The following is a 20307-nucleotide window of genomic DNA, read 5'->3' on the forward strand; positions in this document are numbered from 1 at the left end:
CACGAATCATCATGATACAAGTTATTCTCTTCCATGATTCAGGTGGGTTCCAGCTATCCATCCTTTCTGACATCTTGTATATGAATGAAGAAGGGTCCAAACTTTTAAATGAAGAGAAGTGTGTGTTAATACATGTAACTTACGGGAAAATATAATTAATTATAAATATGTCAAATTTATCCCGAACACCCTGTATATATATATATATATATATATATATATATATATATATATATATATATATATATATATACCACACTCTGTAAATTACATTCGCTCACCTGTAAAACAGGTGTTTGATGTTATCCATCTCTGAACGTTTTCCAACCTAGAAACGCAAGTGATCTGTTTTTACGTGACACTTCCATGCTAGTACTATATAAACAAAGTTCGTGAACATTTTATAATTTATTTTTATATCCTAATAAGGCTATGTATTTGATTTTAGCGTTTGTAATTTTTCATTTATTTTATGAAGACTTTTTTTAAGCTTGTATCTGTTGGACATAGCAGAATGTTGTAACGTCATTACCAACTGGTATAATAATACAGTGCAGACCTGCAAGCTCATAGCATATGTGTACGTCATTCATCAGCAGATAAAATAGAAGGCCTACGTTCCTTCGAATTAAAATTCTATAATTTTCTGCGAATTGTGTAGTTTATCCCAGCAAAAACACTAATTATCAAGTAACCGTTTACTTCCACGTGCGGCGGGGAATGTAAACGGTTGCTTGATAATGTCTTTCGAAAGATGTTTCTGCAACTGATTCACCACAGCAATTTTACCCTTTGCTGACAAATTAAATTTTTTTCTTTTCTCTCTCTACGTGGTTGTCTGGAAATTTTAATCAAATATCATAAACATTAAAAGAATGCATTCTTTTATACTGTGAAAATTTGATTACTATAAAAATCGTTAACATGTTCTTTTGGACACATCCACATATGCATCTTTCGATAAGCAGATTGGGATGAATTTTTATATTAAGTCAACTACTTTAGATAACTTGAATACAAACAGTATATTCAGTACTTATGAAGTACTGGATATGCAGTGAAATAAATTAAATAACACAACGTTACGATTTTCAAACAAAAACATCTTTACAGGACCTGAACGAATAGCATCCTCAAATCTACGGTGTTCAGATAATAAACACTTCATATCATTGGTTCTTATAGCACGTGGTATTAGTTCAATGATACTCTCGTCTGCAGGAATACATGGATCTTAGAGCACAATCTTGTGGATAACAAAATGGCGCGCCTTCAGTTTCCAGGCCGACCTGGCCAGCGATTCGGAAAAAATAGTATCAAGTATTGCTGTTTTGAAATGAAACCTCGTACCGATCAGTCGTCCAAAGTATGCGAAAATATAGAAAAAGGATGGAAGGCGTTTTATAACTTATTTGGACTTTCTGATGAAGTAAGTGTATGAGATGTTTACAACTGACTATTGACAACTGATGTAACATTTATGTTGCACTACATATAGTTCCAGCTTCTGCGATTCCGTCTTCGTATATTGTTACTAATATTTCAAAAGAATGAGACACTTTTAATGCTCGACTTGACATTCACTTCTAAGAATTACATCAGACTTCGATAAGGTTAAAAAATGAACTGTTTTTTCCTAAACAAATTTCAAGAGCCGAATATTTTTATTTTGCATCGGATCTCGAGATATTCAAAATAAATACTGATGAGGAAGCCTTTGTTAATTTATCGCATGTAATATAATGCTTTACTGAGTTAATATTTTTTAATCTCAACATTTTTGTATTGAAATTTATTGATGTAATTAAAGTATCAGGATTTGGCAGTTTGAGTATAAAGTATAACATTTTAAGATGCAAGCGAAAAACAAATAATGTATAATTGTAATTACGTTGCAGTTAAATTTCCGACATCTGAACACTTTTTATAATAATGATTTGATGTCATAAATAACTTGGGATTGATGTAATGGGCATAGCTATAGTATATATTGGAAATGTATTTTTTATTTATAAACCCACATGGTTTGTTTCATTTTATTGGTTTCTGCTGCTATAAAGGATTATCCAGTTGGGTTATGCAAGAGATAATATATGATTGTAATCATTCTGTCAGATAGTATATTGATGTTTTAAGATATAAAACAATAGTTATTAGTTTTTGTCACATATACAGTAAACCATGAGTATGAATAATGATTATTTAGATATACAGATGATGTGTGAGGAGGAAAAGGATTACGATTACTCCCAAATGTTTTTTTTCTTTTCATTTGAATTGGAAATAAATATATTATTCAACACATCATAAGACAACTGTTAATGTAAAACTTGTTCAATTAAAATTACAGTAAATTTAATTTGTAGACATTTCTAACTGAAACATTTTATTTCATTTAATCATAGTACAATTTAAAGATTTTAGCAAATGGATTAAATTATATATGTTATGCATTTATTATTATTAGTTTTTTTTTATAAGTCATGAAGATATTTAATTAAAAGTACATGATAAATTAAATATCTTCATGACTAATAAAAAAAAACTAATAATAATAAATGCATAACATATATAATGTAATCCATTTGCGAAAATCTTAATTTAATCCATTTGCTAAAATAACAGCCTAAATATCATTTCTGCATGATAAATTCCAGTAACTTCCATGCAGAAATGATATTTAGGCTGTTATATAATTTATTATTTTTTAAAAACAACCTATGTAAAAGGCTGATAATTTATGGCACATTTAATGCCATAAATAGTAACTAAATCTGGACAACCTGCTATTAAAACAAACAAAAATTTTTCAAATCACTTCAGACCTCCATTTAGCAGGGTGGTGGTGGTATATTGCATCAGGCATTGAAATTCATCTACCATCTAAAGACATTTAAGCCACAGATTGATTCAAACCTCTTGCCTATTGGTTGCAAAACAGACTCAAATATCGACTTGGCCAATCCAGCAGGCTAAACATATTATATAAGTATAGAGTTGTACTTACATTATCTAAGAGCAGTGCCGTAACAAGGGTGGCGAAAGAGGCACCCACCACGGGCGCAACTAGGTTTGGGGTGCAAAACATAAAAAATAAAAATAAATAGATATAAAAGTCTGCTATTTTATATTGTATTTTTAAATTTTGGCAATACGCCGCTTTAGACACACAAGTTCTGCAACTCATTTGATGGAGTTAATAGTAAGTATTTAACATATTGCATTTAGTAAAATTTAACTTGTTACATTTAAATTTTTATAATTTTTGGGTTGGGGGGGGTGTTAGACACTTGCCACAGGTGCTTCATACCCTCGTTACTGTACTGTGTAAGAGAACTGTCATTGTCACTCACATTGAGAAGGATGATTTACATTTTTTTTTTACCTTAGCTAATGTCATTTAAAAAGATATATATTTATGTCTCTTTGCCTTTCTTGTCTCATTTTATCATATGAAATGAAAGAGCTTTTTCCCTATTTGATATAATTTGTAAGTGGTCTTGTGATTGTCCTTTACAGGGATTACTTTATGGATTTTCATAATCAGGCTATCTGATTTTGAAAATGCATAATCTAGTGTTATTGTAGGAGACACTCCATCAACAACATATTTGTCATATTGAAATTTAAGCTTGTTTACATCCTAACATAACATATTCATAACACTTTACAGGAATGCAGTCTACAATCACCACAAAAAAGTACTTCTCAGTCCCTTCTTTTCCAGAGCTGTATATAACTTCCAGGGATGGCCTCTTTCTCTCTCTCAATTCAGTATTAATCCTAAAAAGGCTCTCACCAACTTAAACATTTCATTCATATTGCCCCTTTTTCTCCTGTCTGCAATTTACAATTTCCTCCTATTGATATATGTGGAAAAATTCTAAAGAACATTCTGTAGCAGTGGTATTCAGCCCACACTAGCTCAGTAGTGTGAGCATATTTTAAAGAACTTAAAAGGGGGAGGTTTCAACGTTTTGAATTTATATATGTAATTCTGGTCTGGTTAGGAACATCATTTCTATCATTTGTGATAAGCAATTCCAGTTAAAAATATTTGAGCATCATTGTATAGAACAGTGATTTTCAGTGTTCTGTAGAATAAGTTATAATTTTTCTGAGTCATCAGATTTTTTTTAATTAAAATTCTTTCTATATTTAATTGTCATATTATTTTACCTTTGCTCATGTTGTGGTTGCCTTATTCTGAACTTTCCACTTGTGGTATTACAGATCTCTCTCTCTCTCTCTCTCTCTCTCTCTAACAGCACTTTTTATGAGATTTATGCTGTTTTTGTGCAGTTATAATTACAACTAAAATTCACTGTTCTCATTAGCAGAAACTTATTTACTCATTAAGAAATTTTACAGTAAAAGTGAGCGGTTGTTGAATTTATGATACATATTTTTTAAATATTAGACATTTAGCTCACTAGAGAATTATTGTAAAAATAATTAAAACTTTAATTTTGTGGTTTATAAATTTTTAATTAAATTTTAATGCATAATACAGTTTTAATCATAATACTAATTTTGAATTCTGTATTATCATATGTTCATGAGATGCACATGTAAATATAATGCTATCTTTCTGAAAGTTGAGACTTATACAGATGAAAAAAAAAGTTATGGATAGACTATTAATAATGTGATGTCAGAGCCATAGGATGTTTATTGGCATTATAGTTATAGAGGTGTCATATAGAATGAAAAATAATTGGAAGACTTGGTAATCTGACATCCAGTCTATTTTCTTTAAGCTGTCAGTTTTTTTCTACTTATTAATGATTTAAAATTATTCAGTTATAATATCTAAAAATGGGCTGTACAGTGTTTGTTTCTTTCTCCTTGCTGTTTTCATATTCTTTCCTGATATTTCTTTAATGTCTTGTTATTTCTTATCTCTTTTACTACTACTCCTCTTTCTCTTCTTAATGTCAACATGTGGGCATTTATTGGTTAAAATATTAATAAGTTGAGATGACATAAAAATGTTTTTCATAGAGTGAAAAAATAAATGAAATAATGAAAAAAAAAAGGTTCATTAGTGGGCACATCTTATGTTGCATTTTTGCTATGTATGATGGAATCTCCTCTCTGGAACATTTGTCTTCTCTCATAAAATTTTTTAAGATATCATTTATTCAACATTTCATTACCATTGCTTTCACATTCAAGAATCTCTAAGTGATGTACTTCCCACACATACTATTTGAGTCTTCTTCCTTTGCAAAAACATAAGGTCTGTTTCTGCATCACCAAGGCATTGATTTCTTTTTCTTTATTTATTTTTTACATTACAGAAAAGAAATGTCATATTTTATGAGTGTTTGTATCAGCATTCTTTTCAAAAACATTAGTAATTCAGGATTAAGATTCTCTTTTTGAATCATTTGCATATAATCTGTGGAAGTAGCTTTAAATATTTATTTTTTAATTATATAGTACCTATTTTCATGGGTTGACAAATTATACAAAACTACTCACCATGCAAAAAATTTACTCATCCAAAATCTCCAAATTTTTTAATGATATATTCCAATAAGGTAATAGTAGTTCCATAGGATGATTAATAGTACTATTGTGGTTGAAGAAGTTATTTATTTATTAAATATTAAATAATAATAATAAAAAAAAATTCTATTTTCTCTATAGCCGGCCTGGTTGGCTGAGTGGATAGCATATCCGCTCTTCAGCCAAAAGGCTTCGAATCCTTTAAATATTTATTTTTTAATTATATAGTACTTATTTTCATGGGTTGACAAATTATACAAAACTACTCACCACGCAAAAAATTTACTCATCCAAGATCTCCAAATTTTTTAATGATATATTCCAATAAGGTAATAGTAGTTCCATAGGATGATTAATAGTACTATTGTGGTTGAAGAAGCTATTTATTTATTAAATATTAAATAATAATAATAAAAAAAATTCTATTTTCTCTATAGCCGGCCTGGTTGGCTGAGTAGATAGCGTATCTGCTCTTCAGCCAAGGCTTTGAATCCCGCCACGGGCATGGATGTTGTGATTGTCTGTGGAAATACCAGTGGTGGTCGGTGGTAGATGACGTTGGTGTAGTTGTGGTCAGTTGGTGACTGAATGGTGGAGACGGAGTTGTAGAGCAGGTGCCCTCCCTCGATGAGTCCTTGGGCTCCCTGGAGGTGTCAAATAATAATAATAGCACCGTGTAATTGTATTTCAATTATCTGACTGATCGGAATGGCAAATTGCCTTCCCAATGTTGTCAGATAAATGGCGGATTACTGCATCATTAAGTTCATATGACATCTTTTAACTTATTACTGTACCACGTATATTAGATTATATTATATTGTTATGCATGCATTTTGTAAATATTAAAAAATATTGTTTATATGGTTTATTAATTTCAAAATTATTATTTTAGGAGGAAGAGTTTGAAGGGTTCACAGATGAAGATTTACAAAAGTCAAATTCTACAATACGACAGAAATTAAAAAAGAAACGTGATATTGAAAATTATGAACTTGATACCCAAACCGATGTTAGTTCTGTTTCTTCTGAATCTTCTTCTCTTGCAGAGAAACGTACATCAGAATCCATAGAGTCTGATGCCTCATCTTCATCTTCCCGTGGAAGAAGTGGGATGAGAGCTGTTATAAGGAAATCATATGACAAAATGATTAAAGAGGGACTATGCAAATCATCAGCATTTAGAAAAAAGAGGTCGCAAAATAACTCTGGCAATAAAACTCCAAAAATGTATTTGAAAAATAAAGCTCCATTTACTCCAAGGAAAGCACCTGGTGACAAATCATATTTTGATGTAAAGTTGCCATTTTTGAAATGTCATACTGAAGAAATTGTTAAAGATAAATCAGACGATGCAAAATTCGAGTATTTAGGGTCAAAGGAGATTGCCAATGAACATTCACCAAGAAAGAGGATGGAAAAAGCTGTTGCTAAACGTTTGCTAGACAAGGCAAAAAAGAGACCAGATAGTGATACCAAGAAGAAGAAAAATGAGCTCGGAAAGCATGTGAAGAAAAAATATTCTAAAAAATCATTTAAAACTAGATCATGTACAAGGAGGAAAAAAATCAATTATACTGCTACAAAAAGAGTCTTTCGCTCTTCAACCAGGTTTGCTGGGCGTAAACCTATTAAGACCACAGAAGTTATAACAAGACAATCATGTCGTGAAGAGAGAGATTTGGAAACAAAGTCTGATAAACCAAAATCACCCCTTCTGTCAGATACTGAACAGAGGTCAGATACTTCATTAAAAGCTAGTGACCAACCCATTTCCGTTAGTGTAGGAAGAAAGAGGTTTATTTTACCTACTGTAAGTGCTAGGTCATCTCGAAGAATTATTCCACGCAAACGATATTTGAATGAATATGAATCATCTATTCATTATTTTGAAAGTAAAAGAACTAAAGATGATGACAACACATCTGAATCCTCTTTAAGCATACCTGAAAGTAATTCATCTATTGATATCAGTGCAGAAAAAGATTCTCCAGATAATAGTAAACAGTTAATACTTGATGGGAAAGACCTTCCTTCCAAAAAATTAGGTCTTCTTGATCAACCTTTAGTGGTTGAAGGAAAAAGACCCTGGAAGCCAAGTTTCAAAGTCCAAATGAGACTTTCAGAAATGAGTTATGATTCACCATTTGGGCTGAAAAAAAGTGATGACAAAAGTTCAGGTACTGGAACATCATCAGGATCTTTTAAAGATATTATTAAGCCAGATATGGTAAGTAAGTATGCAGATATCATGGCCCAGAGACCAAGAGAAAAGCCAGCTAAACATTCCGATCTCCCAAAGAAAGTTTTGCAAGAGCCTTCAGATGTGAAATCTACAAAACTGGGTGATTCAACAAAATCAGAAATTAAAAAATCAGAAAACAAATTGGAAAAGGTTGCTGCAAAAATTGAAAAGCTCTTAAAATCTCAATGGGAAGGTAGATTAAAAGGATCTGATACACATGTACTTCCCACATCACCTCCTAGTAAATGTGAGCATTCTGTTCCATTAACATCTAATTCACCATTGTCTCGTTGGAAAAGTGATTTACAACTTCGGGCATCTAATCAGAAAAGGACTAAAAATATCTTAAGGAAAGCACGCTTGCAATTAAATAAACGTATGCTAATGAAACTTAGACAACCTGCAAGTATTCAGAAACTTAGTGAGCAAATTCAGAAAGAACAAGATCAACCTCAAGCTCATTTATCTACTTTTTCAATGCCCCTCAGGTTACAAGGTATTTCGTCTTCACTACTATCATCAAAACCCTTAAGAATGAAAAAAAGAACAAGAGGTAAGCTTTGCATTTTATTTTTAGAATGTAACATATATGTTAGGATTAGTTTTATCATCAGAATTGCTCAACCTTTTATTTTTTGTCTAAAGTTTTTCTCTGTTACTAATTACTATTAGCCTCTTACCCCCAAACAAATATTTACTTCTTGAAAGTAACGAACATTTCACATATAAATAAAACTGTTTTAAATCATGTTCAAAATTAATTTTATTAGTTTTTATCTTGCATGCTAATAGGTGATTGTAGAAAGATAATTTTTTTTTTTTTTGATGAAGCAATTTTAAAATACAATACCGCTACTACTGTTACTTGGCATAATAAATACTATTTCCTAGGGAACATTGCTATTTTCTCCTCACAGAAGAATGTGCTGATTCATTAACTGTAATCATTTTTTCACTTATTCAATCTCCCCCATGGTTAAGAAGTATTTTATGATCTTATTCGCAATTCTCTTCTTTTTATCTAATATTACAATATCAAGTTGTAGTTTTATTAATTTTATAATTTGATTTAATCAGTGATTTAGGTCTTCCTCCACTTGACCCTTCTTTCACTTAACCAATAAAATATGTATTAATAGTATTAAATCTGGTTTTTATCTGATAAAATTTTAAGCATTCTGGTCCAACACCATTGTCTAAAGCTGTTTATTGTCTTCCTGTCTTGTGAGACAATCTTCAAGATTCTGATCCACATAGGACAGCACAAAATATGAATATTGGCCCACATTATTTTTGTATATTAGGAAATATTACTGACTTGTGCTTATGAAATGGTTACTTCATCCATTCTTAATTTTATTTTTGATCATTATCTCTGATCAGTTTTATTTTTTATTGAAGTTCGCACCTCATACTTTACTTTTTGGCTCTCACACAATTTTTTCATCTCTTCCTTACTGACTGTGAGCAGTGTCTCATCTTCATATACCTGTAATATCAAGTCTATTTCAATTTCTGCTGGAAAGATATAGAGACAAAATACAACCTTTATGCATCACTATAGGCCTTTTCTACTACCATTTTGAGAATTAATTTTCTGTTTTTGCTGCTATGGGGTTATTGGCATGCACCTGCAGCAGATAAATTTTAGAGGTAGTCAGCAAGATAAAATACCTAGGAGTAATAATAGTTAACAAATTTAACTTTGACAACCATATCACATATGGTTGCCAACAAAAGCTTACAAGTAGTCAATCTTCTAGTTAAGTCAGCAAGGGAGATTAGGCCCATGAGTTCTGAAGACAGTATGTACAGGAACCGTTCTACCATTCATGATGTATTCTGCACTACTTGAAAAGAGGTAGAAAAATTCAACAGAGTTCAATGTCTTATCGCCATACAAACAATTAGAGAATACAGGATAAATTGTGTGATTGCAGGTCTAACACTGATCTAATTGAAAATGCAAGAATTCTACCTTATATATGAAGTTACTTTGTGGAAAATAAAGTGGAAATGCAAACATTAATTCAAACCTTTATGAACTTCAATACAGTAAGTGGACTCACCCAGCTACGAAAACACATATAAAAAAAGCAAAGTGATAAATATAAACATATATATGCTAACAGGAGTAAAATAGAAGGTAATGTTGGTTGTTCTTTCATAGTATATCAGAGACAGTTCATTATACAGGAACACTTTTAAACAACACCCCCTCTATTCATACAATCAAGCAAAACAATTTTGACATAGTTTATTCATTACCATATCTCTAGTAATTGGAAATCAGCACCTCTCATCAAAAGACTGCAACTGTTTATAGTGACAGGAAAATCACTATAGGCAGAATTAAAAACCAAAACAACATCTACCATTCATAGAGCAAACAAGAAATCTGGTAATGAATCTTAAGAATGTGTGTAACTTGGTGGAAGTGGCATGTTTGTTCACAGATGCTAGGCTGCCCGAAGAAAGAGTGTCCTAAATTCGGTTCTAGTTTGCTGACCACCGGAACTTTTAGGATCCAGAGGCGAGTGACCAAGATGGTATCAGGTCTATGGAATGAATCTTATAAAGGTAGGTTGAAGATTTGTGGGTTACAGAAATTGGTTGATAGGTGGAAAAGGGATGATATGATTGAAACATACTTAGTTCAAGATTAATACACAGGAAATTTATCAGAACAGAACTGGTGCTGGGAGAACTAGGGGCCATCCTTTTAAACTGAGCAAGGGTGTCAGGCAAGATTTTTTGTTTGGAGAGTGGTGAATGAGTGGAATAGGTTGCCAGTCTGTAAGTGCCATGACCGTGAATGAGTTCAAGGTATGATAGATACTGGACCTACAATCCCTATCCGTAAAAAAGAACACAAATGACACATTAAATTTAATAATTTTGGCGAAGCGGGCCTCTCAGATCATGCTCTTAACATCCTACACCAGATTGATTGGAAAAGTACATGTTCTTTACGTCATAAAAAAACTTGGTCCAAATAGAAATTTAAAGAAGCCTGTGAAATTTTGATTAACCATCCTAATCTTAACGATAATGGTTGCATAAAAATCCAAAGAATTTGGATGGCACACATTCAGCCCACTTAGTTCAAGTTTTTCAGCAAACCCTGAATTTAGGACTCTGAGCAATTATTTCAGCTTTTATTGGCCACCGTCAATGCTGTTTTGTTTTAATTTATATGTATATATACTTATATGAATAACTTTGTGTGAACATGTTGCTCTTTTTGATTAATTTATTTTTTGTAACCAAATAGATAATAATAACAGGACTCTGGTGTTGATGTAGTAAGTTTTTTTTTTTCTACCAGAGGTCAGGTCAATAGTTTTAACGGTTGACCAAATCAATGTAACTTTAGCATACCATGCAGCTTGTTTCTTTGTATATATGTGTATACTCCAGATGATGACCTTAATGTGCAGGTCAAAATGTCGTTAAGTGATTATTTTGGTTTATATTAAACTGAAGTTTTACTCCAACACAGTAGTTGTTTCCATAATTTTTATGATGAATTCTGATCACCATGTAACAATGAAGAAAAGGATTGTAAATCACCAGTCAGAATTGATGCTAATATAAGAAAATGGTTTGATGTAAAATCGGAGGTAAAATAAGGATGCACATTACTATTAAATTATTTCAGGAAATTCCAATGTATACTAGAATATTAATTAAAGTAAATTTTAAGAAATTAAAAGAATACACTGGATGAAAGCCACTTTACTACATCACAGCAAATTTAAATATGAAAGATTGTTCATGGAATCAGCCTCAGCTCTAAAAAACTTTCCAAACCTCAACAAATTTGGACACATGAGACCGACCCAAATTTGAGAAGCTTGCATTATGAGAACATCAGCCCAACAGCCAAGACAACCCAATATAGCCTGCTAGGGGGCACCTTTTAGGACTCTAGAAACAACATTAGTTTCTCTCTTTTGCCTCATATGCTCGTCGTTAGTGCCTGCATGCACGTGTCATAGTTTGGTCTTCCCATGAAGATGGTGATGTGGTATTGCCGAAATATAGGAAGTATTGATTAAAGTTTCTTTTAATTAATATTCTAGTATATGTTGTAATTTCCTGAAATAATTTAATAGTCGTGTTACCAACGTATAAGCTTATCTACAAGGATGCACATTATGAAAGAAAGTGGTATTTACTTGGCATTAGAATTGGAGATTTCAAACTTAGTTCTTTGCATTATGCAGATGATGTTGTGCTCTGAATAACAGCTGTAATAAATGTGACATGAAAATCAGCAATAAAAAGCCCAAAACTTTGAAAACAGGTAGGAGCATAGAAAACTTCAGCCATGTTGTAAATGGATATCCTATAGCACAAGTAAAATATTTCAGCTATTTAGGTACAATGTTTAATGAAGATGAAAAATTAAATTTGGAAATAGACAACAGAATAAGCAAAACTGGTACGGGAGCCAGCTGAATAAATTTATATGGAATAAAAGAGAAATTAGCCAAAACACTAAAAGTTCAATATACAAGATGATATTCAAACCAATTTTAAGTTATGGATTAGAAATAAAGCACTTGATCAAAGATTAGAGACCACAGATATGAGAGTTCTGAGAAAATTAGAGTGTGAACTGATGGCAGAATCATATTAAAAATGAAGACATTAGGAAGGAAGTTGACATTGTTAACATTCAAGAATATGTCAGCAAAGCTAATCTAAAATGATATTGTCACTTAAATAGATTGTGTGGAGAATGTGTAACAAAACAGCTGTTTGATGCCAAGATGGCAGGAAAGAGACGCAGAGGAAGACGAAGGTCTAAGTGAATTGATTAAGTCAGAAATGTCTTAGAAGCACAAAATGTTAGGTATGACAATATTGGAGTGCTCATAAGTAATAGACTGATTTGGAAGAAACTTGTTGACAGGAAATTAATAATGTAAAGTTAATCATGTGGTGCTGTCATAATAACCTGAGCACCCTCTGGGGGTACATATAAAAAAATTGATGATGATGACAACTCAGTGCAGTTGTATACCAATAGTAGGCTGATAAATAGAATAGGAATGAAATGAATGTACAGTGAAATCAAAACTGGTGTGGGAAAAGATGCTATGGGGGAGCTAAAATATAGTCAGTAGTGATTATATACATGAGGAGTATAAAATACAGGCTAGAAAAGTGACAAGCATGCCAAAGAAGGATAATGACAGTAGGAGTTGAGATTGGCCATTCATGCAAAAGAAGGTCGTAGAGAATTCTTAGGCTGTCTGTAAAGTAAGAGGAAAATTAATTATGGAAAGATGACGTTGTAGATAGTTGTGGTAGCAGGATGACCACAACAAAAGATGCAGTGGAATTATTTAATAAGTGAATCATACCAGTGCAATGATGCAGCTGTGAAGAAGATAAACAATAGAGGGATTACAGGTGTGTAAGAATCAGGTGTGTATCATGTGTCGATAAGGCTGTGGTAATTGATGGCATCACATTTTTATGCAAGAGTTAGCTGTTTTTCCCCTCCTGACCTGTGTTTGTTGAGAGTCTTGCAGTGGGAAAAATTCTTAAGGAGAGGAAAAGAAGTATAATAGTGCTGATACACAAGCATAGCTCTAGGAAAAAGTTTACAGTTAAAAACCAGTATGCATGTTTGTAATTGTGATTAAGGTATTAGAAAGATTTGTAAGAAACAGAATATGGGATTGTGGTAACAGACACAAAGATTGTCATTATGAGTTTGTTGGTATATCTTGCTATAGCATTTGGCTTGCTTTTTATGAAACATTGACAGGTAGGTATGTTGGATAAAAGAGACTCATATACAGTGATATTCTTGGACTTTGTAGAAAGACATTTAATAAATTGCCACATGACAAGGTGGCATTTAAGGAAGGATAATGGATGTTGTGAGTGCACACAGTGTGAATGAATTCAAGAATAAGTATGGTAGCTGGTGTGTGCGTAGTATGTGGCCTCCCTCGATGAGTCTCTCTTAATAATAATAATATATTAGATTGATTGGAAATTAGCTTTCTAAATGACACCAGTATGTTGTGTATGGGGACGATTATTCTAGAATGGTAACCAGTGGTTTGCTACAGGACTTTTTTAACTTATTTGTTAATGTTATTTCATATGGATTGACAGGATATTTTTAGTTGTTTGCTTGCAAAGTTAAGAAGTGTTATATAAATGGTGATGCTGTTGTTAACTCCCTTCAAGAAGATTTAAATAAGCTTTTAGCTTGGACAAATGAGCATGGTTACAGTTTTAATGTTAATAACTGCATGGTGTTTAACTTTAGAGTACAGAGATATAAAGCTGTGTAATGGATTAGTGAAAGTTTGCTTAAGGAAGTGGATGAGACGCTTGATCTAGGGATGATAGTTAACAGTTGCCTGAAATGTATAGAGCAAAGTCTTCAGTGCATTGTTATCTATGATAGGGAACAACCTGATGAGTAAGGATAAGGAGATGGTTGTACTACTGTATAAGGTACTGGTCAGACCAAATCTGAACACAACATGTACTGTCCGACCACAGATCCGAGACTCTAGTCTGGCAACTTGCTAAGAAGAGTCAATTCATGTTGAAGGGGGGAAAAAGAAATAAACTGATGTACGAATTGGCGACCAACAAGCAAAATCACTTGCTTTATACATAAAATTACGTCCAACTGTTATACAAGCAAAATAGTTACCACTTTAAAAACTACAATGTTCATAAAAGACAAGTTAATTTTCCGACGTGTAATAATAAACAACTCGTCCCACAAGACAGATTGATTACCCTATTATCGGAATGGATTCTCCTTCTTCTGACATGCACGTGTCAAAAGGTCTCATATCTCTGGGTGTAGAGTAGTGTTGTGTTCAGATTTGGTCATTACTTAATTTCTAATGTGATGGGAAACTAAAGAGGATCCAGAGACAAGCAAGATAGTATTAGGACTCTTGAATGTTTGTTATGGGAAGAGGTTGAAGATGTGTAAATTGCAGAATTTAGTGGATAGCAAGTGATATAACAGAAATGTTAATGAGAAGATTTTAATTTGATTAATATATTAAAGATTATACGTAGAGTGAAAGGTAAGAAGGAGCAGATGAGAGGCAATCTCTGGAAGTTGCTTAAAGGTATTTTGGTGAAGGGAGGTGTCAGTATTTTTTTTTAGATGGAGAATAGTCAAAAAATTCTATGAAGCATTGAATAATAAGTTACACGATAATCACAGTAATTAACTTTAATGAAATTAAAGTACAGAGTGTAGAAACAAGCAATCAAAAGAACTGGATTACAAGTGCATTCAACAGTCGTTGGTTTACCAATTAAAAACTGTTGCCGCATGCTAGAAAATTAGTATTAATAAATAATATTATTAAAAAACTATTTTTGATAGTTACATAAGATAAGAATCTCCAAAACTTTTGGGAGAGGCAATTGTTCTTATTCTGATTTGTCCGATGTAAAAGGGCTTCCGAACTTTCTTTGAAAAGTCGTTCATGTTTAAACCTGCATCTATGGGGAAGACGAGCTCTATCACACTGGATATTGTGTTTCGTGCCAATACCATGTTATTCCAGACCAGACTTTTGAGGTTTTATGTATCCAATATAATATTGATGTTCATTAATTCTTTTTTCTGTAGAACAGCCTGTTTGTTCAAAGTATGTTAGATTACATTCACATGGTATCAGGTTTAATACCACTTTCCTTCATAATGTGATCCATATAGATAATGCATAACAGAAGGGATAATGTACATCCTTGTCTGACACCAAATTTAACATTAAACCATCTTCCTGTACTTCCTTCAATTCTAACTGCTGACTTACAACTCAAATAAAGACTAAGTATTGCTTGATATAATGAACTATTAACACCATACAACTGTAGCATTTTGAATAGCTTCTCTCCTTGTCATATGCTTTTTCCAGATCTACAAACTTAAATACAGATCTTTGTTATATTCCCATGATTTCTCGACTATCTGTTGTAAAGTGAAAATCTGATCCTGACAGCTTGTATTTGGCCTGAACCCAGCTTGTTCTTCACCAAACTTCCCTTCCACAATCCTTCTCAACTGTTTCTCAAGTATACTTCCATAAATCTTTCCAGGAATGCTCAGTAGGAAAATACCTCTATAATTCTCACATTCAGTTTTATTTATTATTATTATTAAACAAGACCTCATGGAGTCAAAGACTCATCTAGGAGGTCCTTTTATCTTACACACACATCTCATCATACCGTGTCTTAAACACATTCAAACTACTTGCAGACACCACGCTCTCAGGCAAGGCATTCCAATCACTCACAACTCTGCACGAAAAAAACTTGCCTCTCACTCCCTTACTCACACCCTCCTTATACAGTTTCCAGGGATGACCTCTGGTTCTCCCCTGATCTCCCACTATTCTCTGTAGAACTTCTCCACCATTGATCCTATAACAACCCCTTACCAACTTGTAGGTCTCTATCATATCTCCCCTCTTCCTTCTCTCCACGAGACTCTGCAAATTACATCTTTTCAATCTTTCCTCATACTCAACATTCCAGAGGTCAGAAACTACCTTAGTCAGTCGCCTTTGGACCCTTTCCAACATCTCTTCATCCTTCTGAAAACCCGGTGACCAAATCTGGGCACAATAGTCCAAGTGTGGCCTAATCAAAGCCTTATACATTGGAACAAGTATCTCCCTACTTCTACATGTCAGTGTCCTCCGCATCATTCCCAGAAGTCTTTGTGTTGTCTTCACAATTTTGGCGATGTGTCCCCTAAATTTTAGATCCTTATCCACTATCACCCCCAGATCTCTTATTTCCTCTACTTCCAACAATATATTCTCACCAAGCATAAATTCTGCATCCTATCTTTGTTTTCCAAATTTTAAAACTTTACATTTTGCAACATTGAACTCACATCCCCATTTGCTTGCCCAATGACTCAATTTATTCAAGTCTTCTTGCAAGGCCACAACATCTTCACTACTCTTTATGGTTCGTCCCAACTTTGCATCATCTGCAAACAACTGAATATCTCCATCCAAATCTTCACCAATATCATTAATATATAAGTTAAATAGTAATGGCCCTAAAACAGACCCCTGAGGCACTCCACTAGTGACTTTCCTTTTCCTGGATATTGCACCCCCATACACAACTTGTTGATACCTATCAGATAACCAGTCTCCAATCCAATGCACTAATCTAATATCCAACCCCATCTGCTCTAGTTTGACTGTCAACTTATCATGAGGTACTCTATCAAAAGCCTTTGCGAAATCCAAGTATATTACTGTGTATCCTTCTCCTCTGTCCAAGGAAGCAGTCACTTTATTGTAATAAGTAAGTAGATTACTAAAACATGACCTCCCTTTAGCAAATCCATGCTGTCCATCAAAGATTATACCATTGTTGTCAACCCAACTCTGGATCCTAGTTCTCACAAGCTTCTCCAACAACTTAACCACAACACCTGACACACAGATAGGCCTATAGTTTGATGCTTGAGTTCGATCACCTCCTTTATGAAGTGGCACAATCTTGCCCTCCTTCCACTCTTTAGGAACTTGACCAAGTGCAAGACTCGTATTAAAAAAATATGTCAAGGCAGGTGTCAACTCTCTGGCACACTCCTTCAGAATACATGGTGATATATTATCAAGTCCCACAGCCTTATTTACATCTAGTTTACTCAACTCCCCAAACACCTCTTGCTCACTTACAGTCAGTCTCTCCTCCCCATCATCAACTGCTCTTAATCTCTCCATGAAGTCACATTCACAAGATTGAAAGATCTTTATGAATTGCTCATTAAGTATCTCCACAACACATTCTGCAACAGCTGTCTTTATACCATTTCCTCCAATCAATGTCATCCTTCCATAATCATTCTTTCTTTTGCTGGCTACATATCGAAAGAACTCCCTAGGATTCTTTTTGGCTTCATTAGCTAACTGCTGTTCATACCTCTCTTTAGCTACTCTCACCAACCAAGTCACCCTCCTTGCCTGGTCTTTGTAGACCTCATGAAATTGGTTACTTCCACTTCTCTTATGCTGTCTCCACAATGCCTTTTTTTTCTGTATTGCATGCTTAATCTCTTTATTCATCCATCTCACACCTACCTTATTTAACCTTCTCACCCGTGGTATACATTTAGACATTGCATCTACTAAATAGTTTTTGAAAATCCCCCAAGCTGCATTGATCTCTTTTCCAGCTAACTCCTCATTCCATGCTACATCTGCAAGCTGTCTCCTGAGCTCTTCATAATCACACCCCTTGTAGTTCCACATATACCCTTTTTTCACAGGGGTCCTTGCACTGCTGGCAACCACCCAGGTAATCACCTCATGGTCACTTTCACCAATTGGTGGATGATTTGACACCTCATTTATAATTACATCCTCCGATGAGATGACCAAATCCAAGACCCTTAATCCTCGTGTGCCCTCTGTTACATACTGTCTGAGGTAGTTATCCCTCAAAAACTCAAGAAACTCATTTTCTTTACTTCCAGTCGCTATCTCTTCAATCCAGTCTATATTGCCATAATTAAAATCACCCATAATGATCACCCTTTTTTTATTTGCTTGGCTTATTTGACTATACATTTCACTATCACCACCATCCACATTACCAGGTCTATAACAACATCCCACCAAGTATTTGATTCTATTCACCTCTATCTCACACCATACTGCCTCAAAACCACTGGCCCTATTTCCCTCTTGCATCTCTACCTTGTATGGACATAACTCTTTCTCTATCATCAATAGCACTCCCCCTCCCTTTTTATCCCTTCTATCCTCACGAAACACATCATACCTTTCCATCTCTATTCCTGTCAGAATGTCGTCCTCATCTAACCATGTCTCACTTATTCCAACAATCTCTGGGTACACAGACACAATTAGTGCAACCATTTCATCCGCCTTGTTTCTTATGCTTCTAGCATTGGTATACAAACACAACAACTCATTTCTGGATCTACAGCTAGTTCCACTGTTACCATTCACTCGATGTGCTCTCTCCATGCTGGACTGGGGCCATTTCTCTTTCTGCTTCTTCATTTTAGAACCCTTTGCAACAACATCTGTTTCCTCTTGATCCCTGGTCATCCCATTACTTTCCTGCCTACACATGCTCTCACCTCCTCTTGGAGCATCCACCTTTCTCACGCTGTGTATCCCTGTCCACCCTGGGCCTCCCCGTTTCCCTGCTCCTCTTGCACACCCATTCTCTCATTTTCTATACTCATACCACTCACCTCTCCATTCATTTCCACTTCTTCAATCTCTCCTGTCTTACTCTCCTGCTCTTCCACATCACTCCCCTCTCGATCTGATTCATTTTCTCTATTCACTTCTCTACCTTCCAGCAGCAGTCTCTCCAAGCGACTCACACCATAACCACTCAAATGCAGTCCATCGCTCCCATACAGCTCACTTCGTCCCTCAAACTCATTCCACACATTAACAAACTGTACACCCATCTCCTCACACATTTCAGCCAGAATACCATTCATAATCCTTGCTCTCCGCCTCATTTCACCACAATCATACCTAGGCAACACACTGACCACCCTTCCTGTCACACTATTCTCTTTTATCTTTCCAAGCAGTCTCTTGACATTCATTTTGACATGCTCTTTGTTCTCTCTCAAATCATTTGTACCAATTAATACAATTAACTCTTTTGCTCGCTCCTGCCTCATATCCAATGCCTCAATCACTCTACTTATTTTACCGCCTGGAAAACATACCTTGTGCATTTTATCCTCTAGCACACCTTTAATAATGGAGTCGCCATACAACTCCACTCGCTCATCTTTCGTTAACTCTTTCATGCCATCATGATTTATTTTAATAGTTTTGACCTGAATTTTCTTAATTTCATTCCGCATCCATTTCATTTCTTGCCTCATCCAATCTAATTCACTTTCCGAACCTCGCGACACATTCTCTCTATCATTAAATCTTTCTAACTTTCTAACTCTCGACCCCCTCTTCTCACATTCCCTCTCATTCATCCTTCTTTGTTTCCGTACTTTCGGTCCAACATACGTCCAACTTTCACTATCATTCTTCTCACTTTCACTCTCATTTATCTTTCTTTGTTTCCGTACTTTCGGACTAACATGCGTCCAACTTTCGCTATCATTCTTTTCACTTTTACTGTCATTCATCTTTCTTTGTTTCAGTACTTTCGGTCCAACATGCGTCGAACTTTCGCCATCATTTATTCTTTCGATTTTTTTTACTTGCGATTTCTGCATTACGCAAGTTCTACTTTCATTCGTTCTCTCAATTTCGTTTCTTTCCACCTCACTTTCGTCCCTTTTAACATCCGTTACGGTTGTCAAATCGCTCTTTTTCTTTTTTCCTGATTTTTTAACATTTTTTCGCTTCTCTTGCTAACCATCCATTTCTTTCAAACGTGCAATCGCGACACAATCAGTACTAGCACTTTCTGTCATCAATTTCATATTCGCATTCATTAGTTCTTCGTTCAGGTCACACTTCGCACACACCCTTCTTCCATCCGCACTA

General features: G+C 34.3%; 1 protein-coding gene across 1 annotated transcript in view; it reads left to right on the plus strand.

The window, feature by feature from the left end:
- The first annotated feature begins 1261 nt into the window (after window positions 1-1261).
- The window catches only part of LOC150093936 (uncharacterized), a 64350-nt gene continuing 45304 nt past the window's right edge, over window positions 1262-20307 (plus strand). Inside the window, exons 1-2 of the mRNA XM_090412923.1 lie at window positions 1262-1429; window positions 6410-8312. Of these exons, the coding sequence (XP_090269049.1) occupies window positions 1262-1429; window positions 6410-8312 (2071 nt within the window). The remainder of the gene's footprint in view (window positions 1430-6409; window positions 8313-20307) is intronic.

The sequence above is a fragment of the Typopeltis vanoorti genome, chromosome 23 (assembly GCF_054136105.1).
Source record: "Typopeltis vanoorti isolate ZY-2024b chromosome 23, IOZ_Tvanoo_1.0, whole genome shotgun sequence".
Taxonomy (NCBI): domain Eukaryota; kingdom Metazoa; phylum Arthropoda; class Arachnida; order Uropygi; family Thelyphonidae; genus Typopeltis; species Typopeltis vanoorti.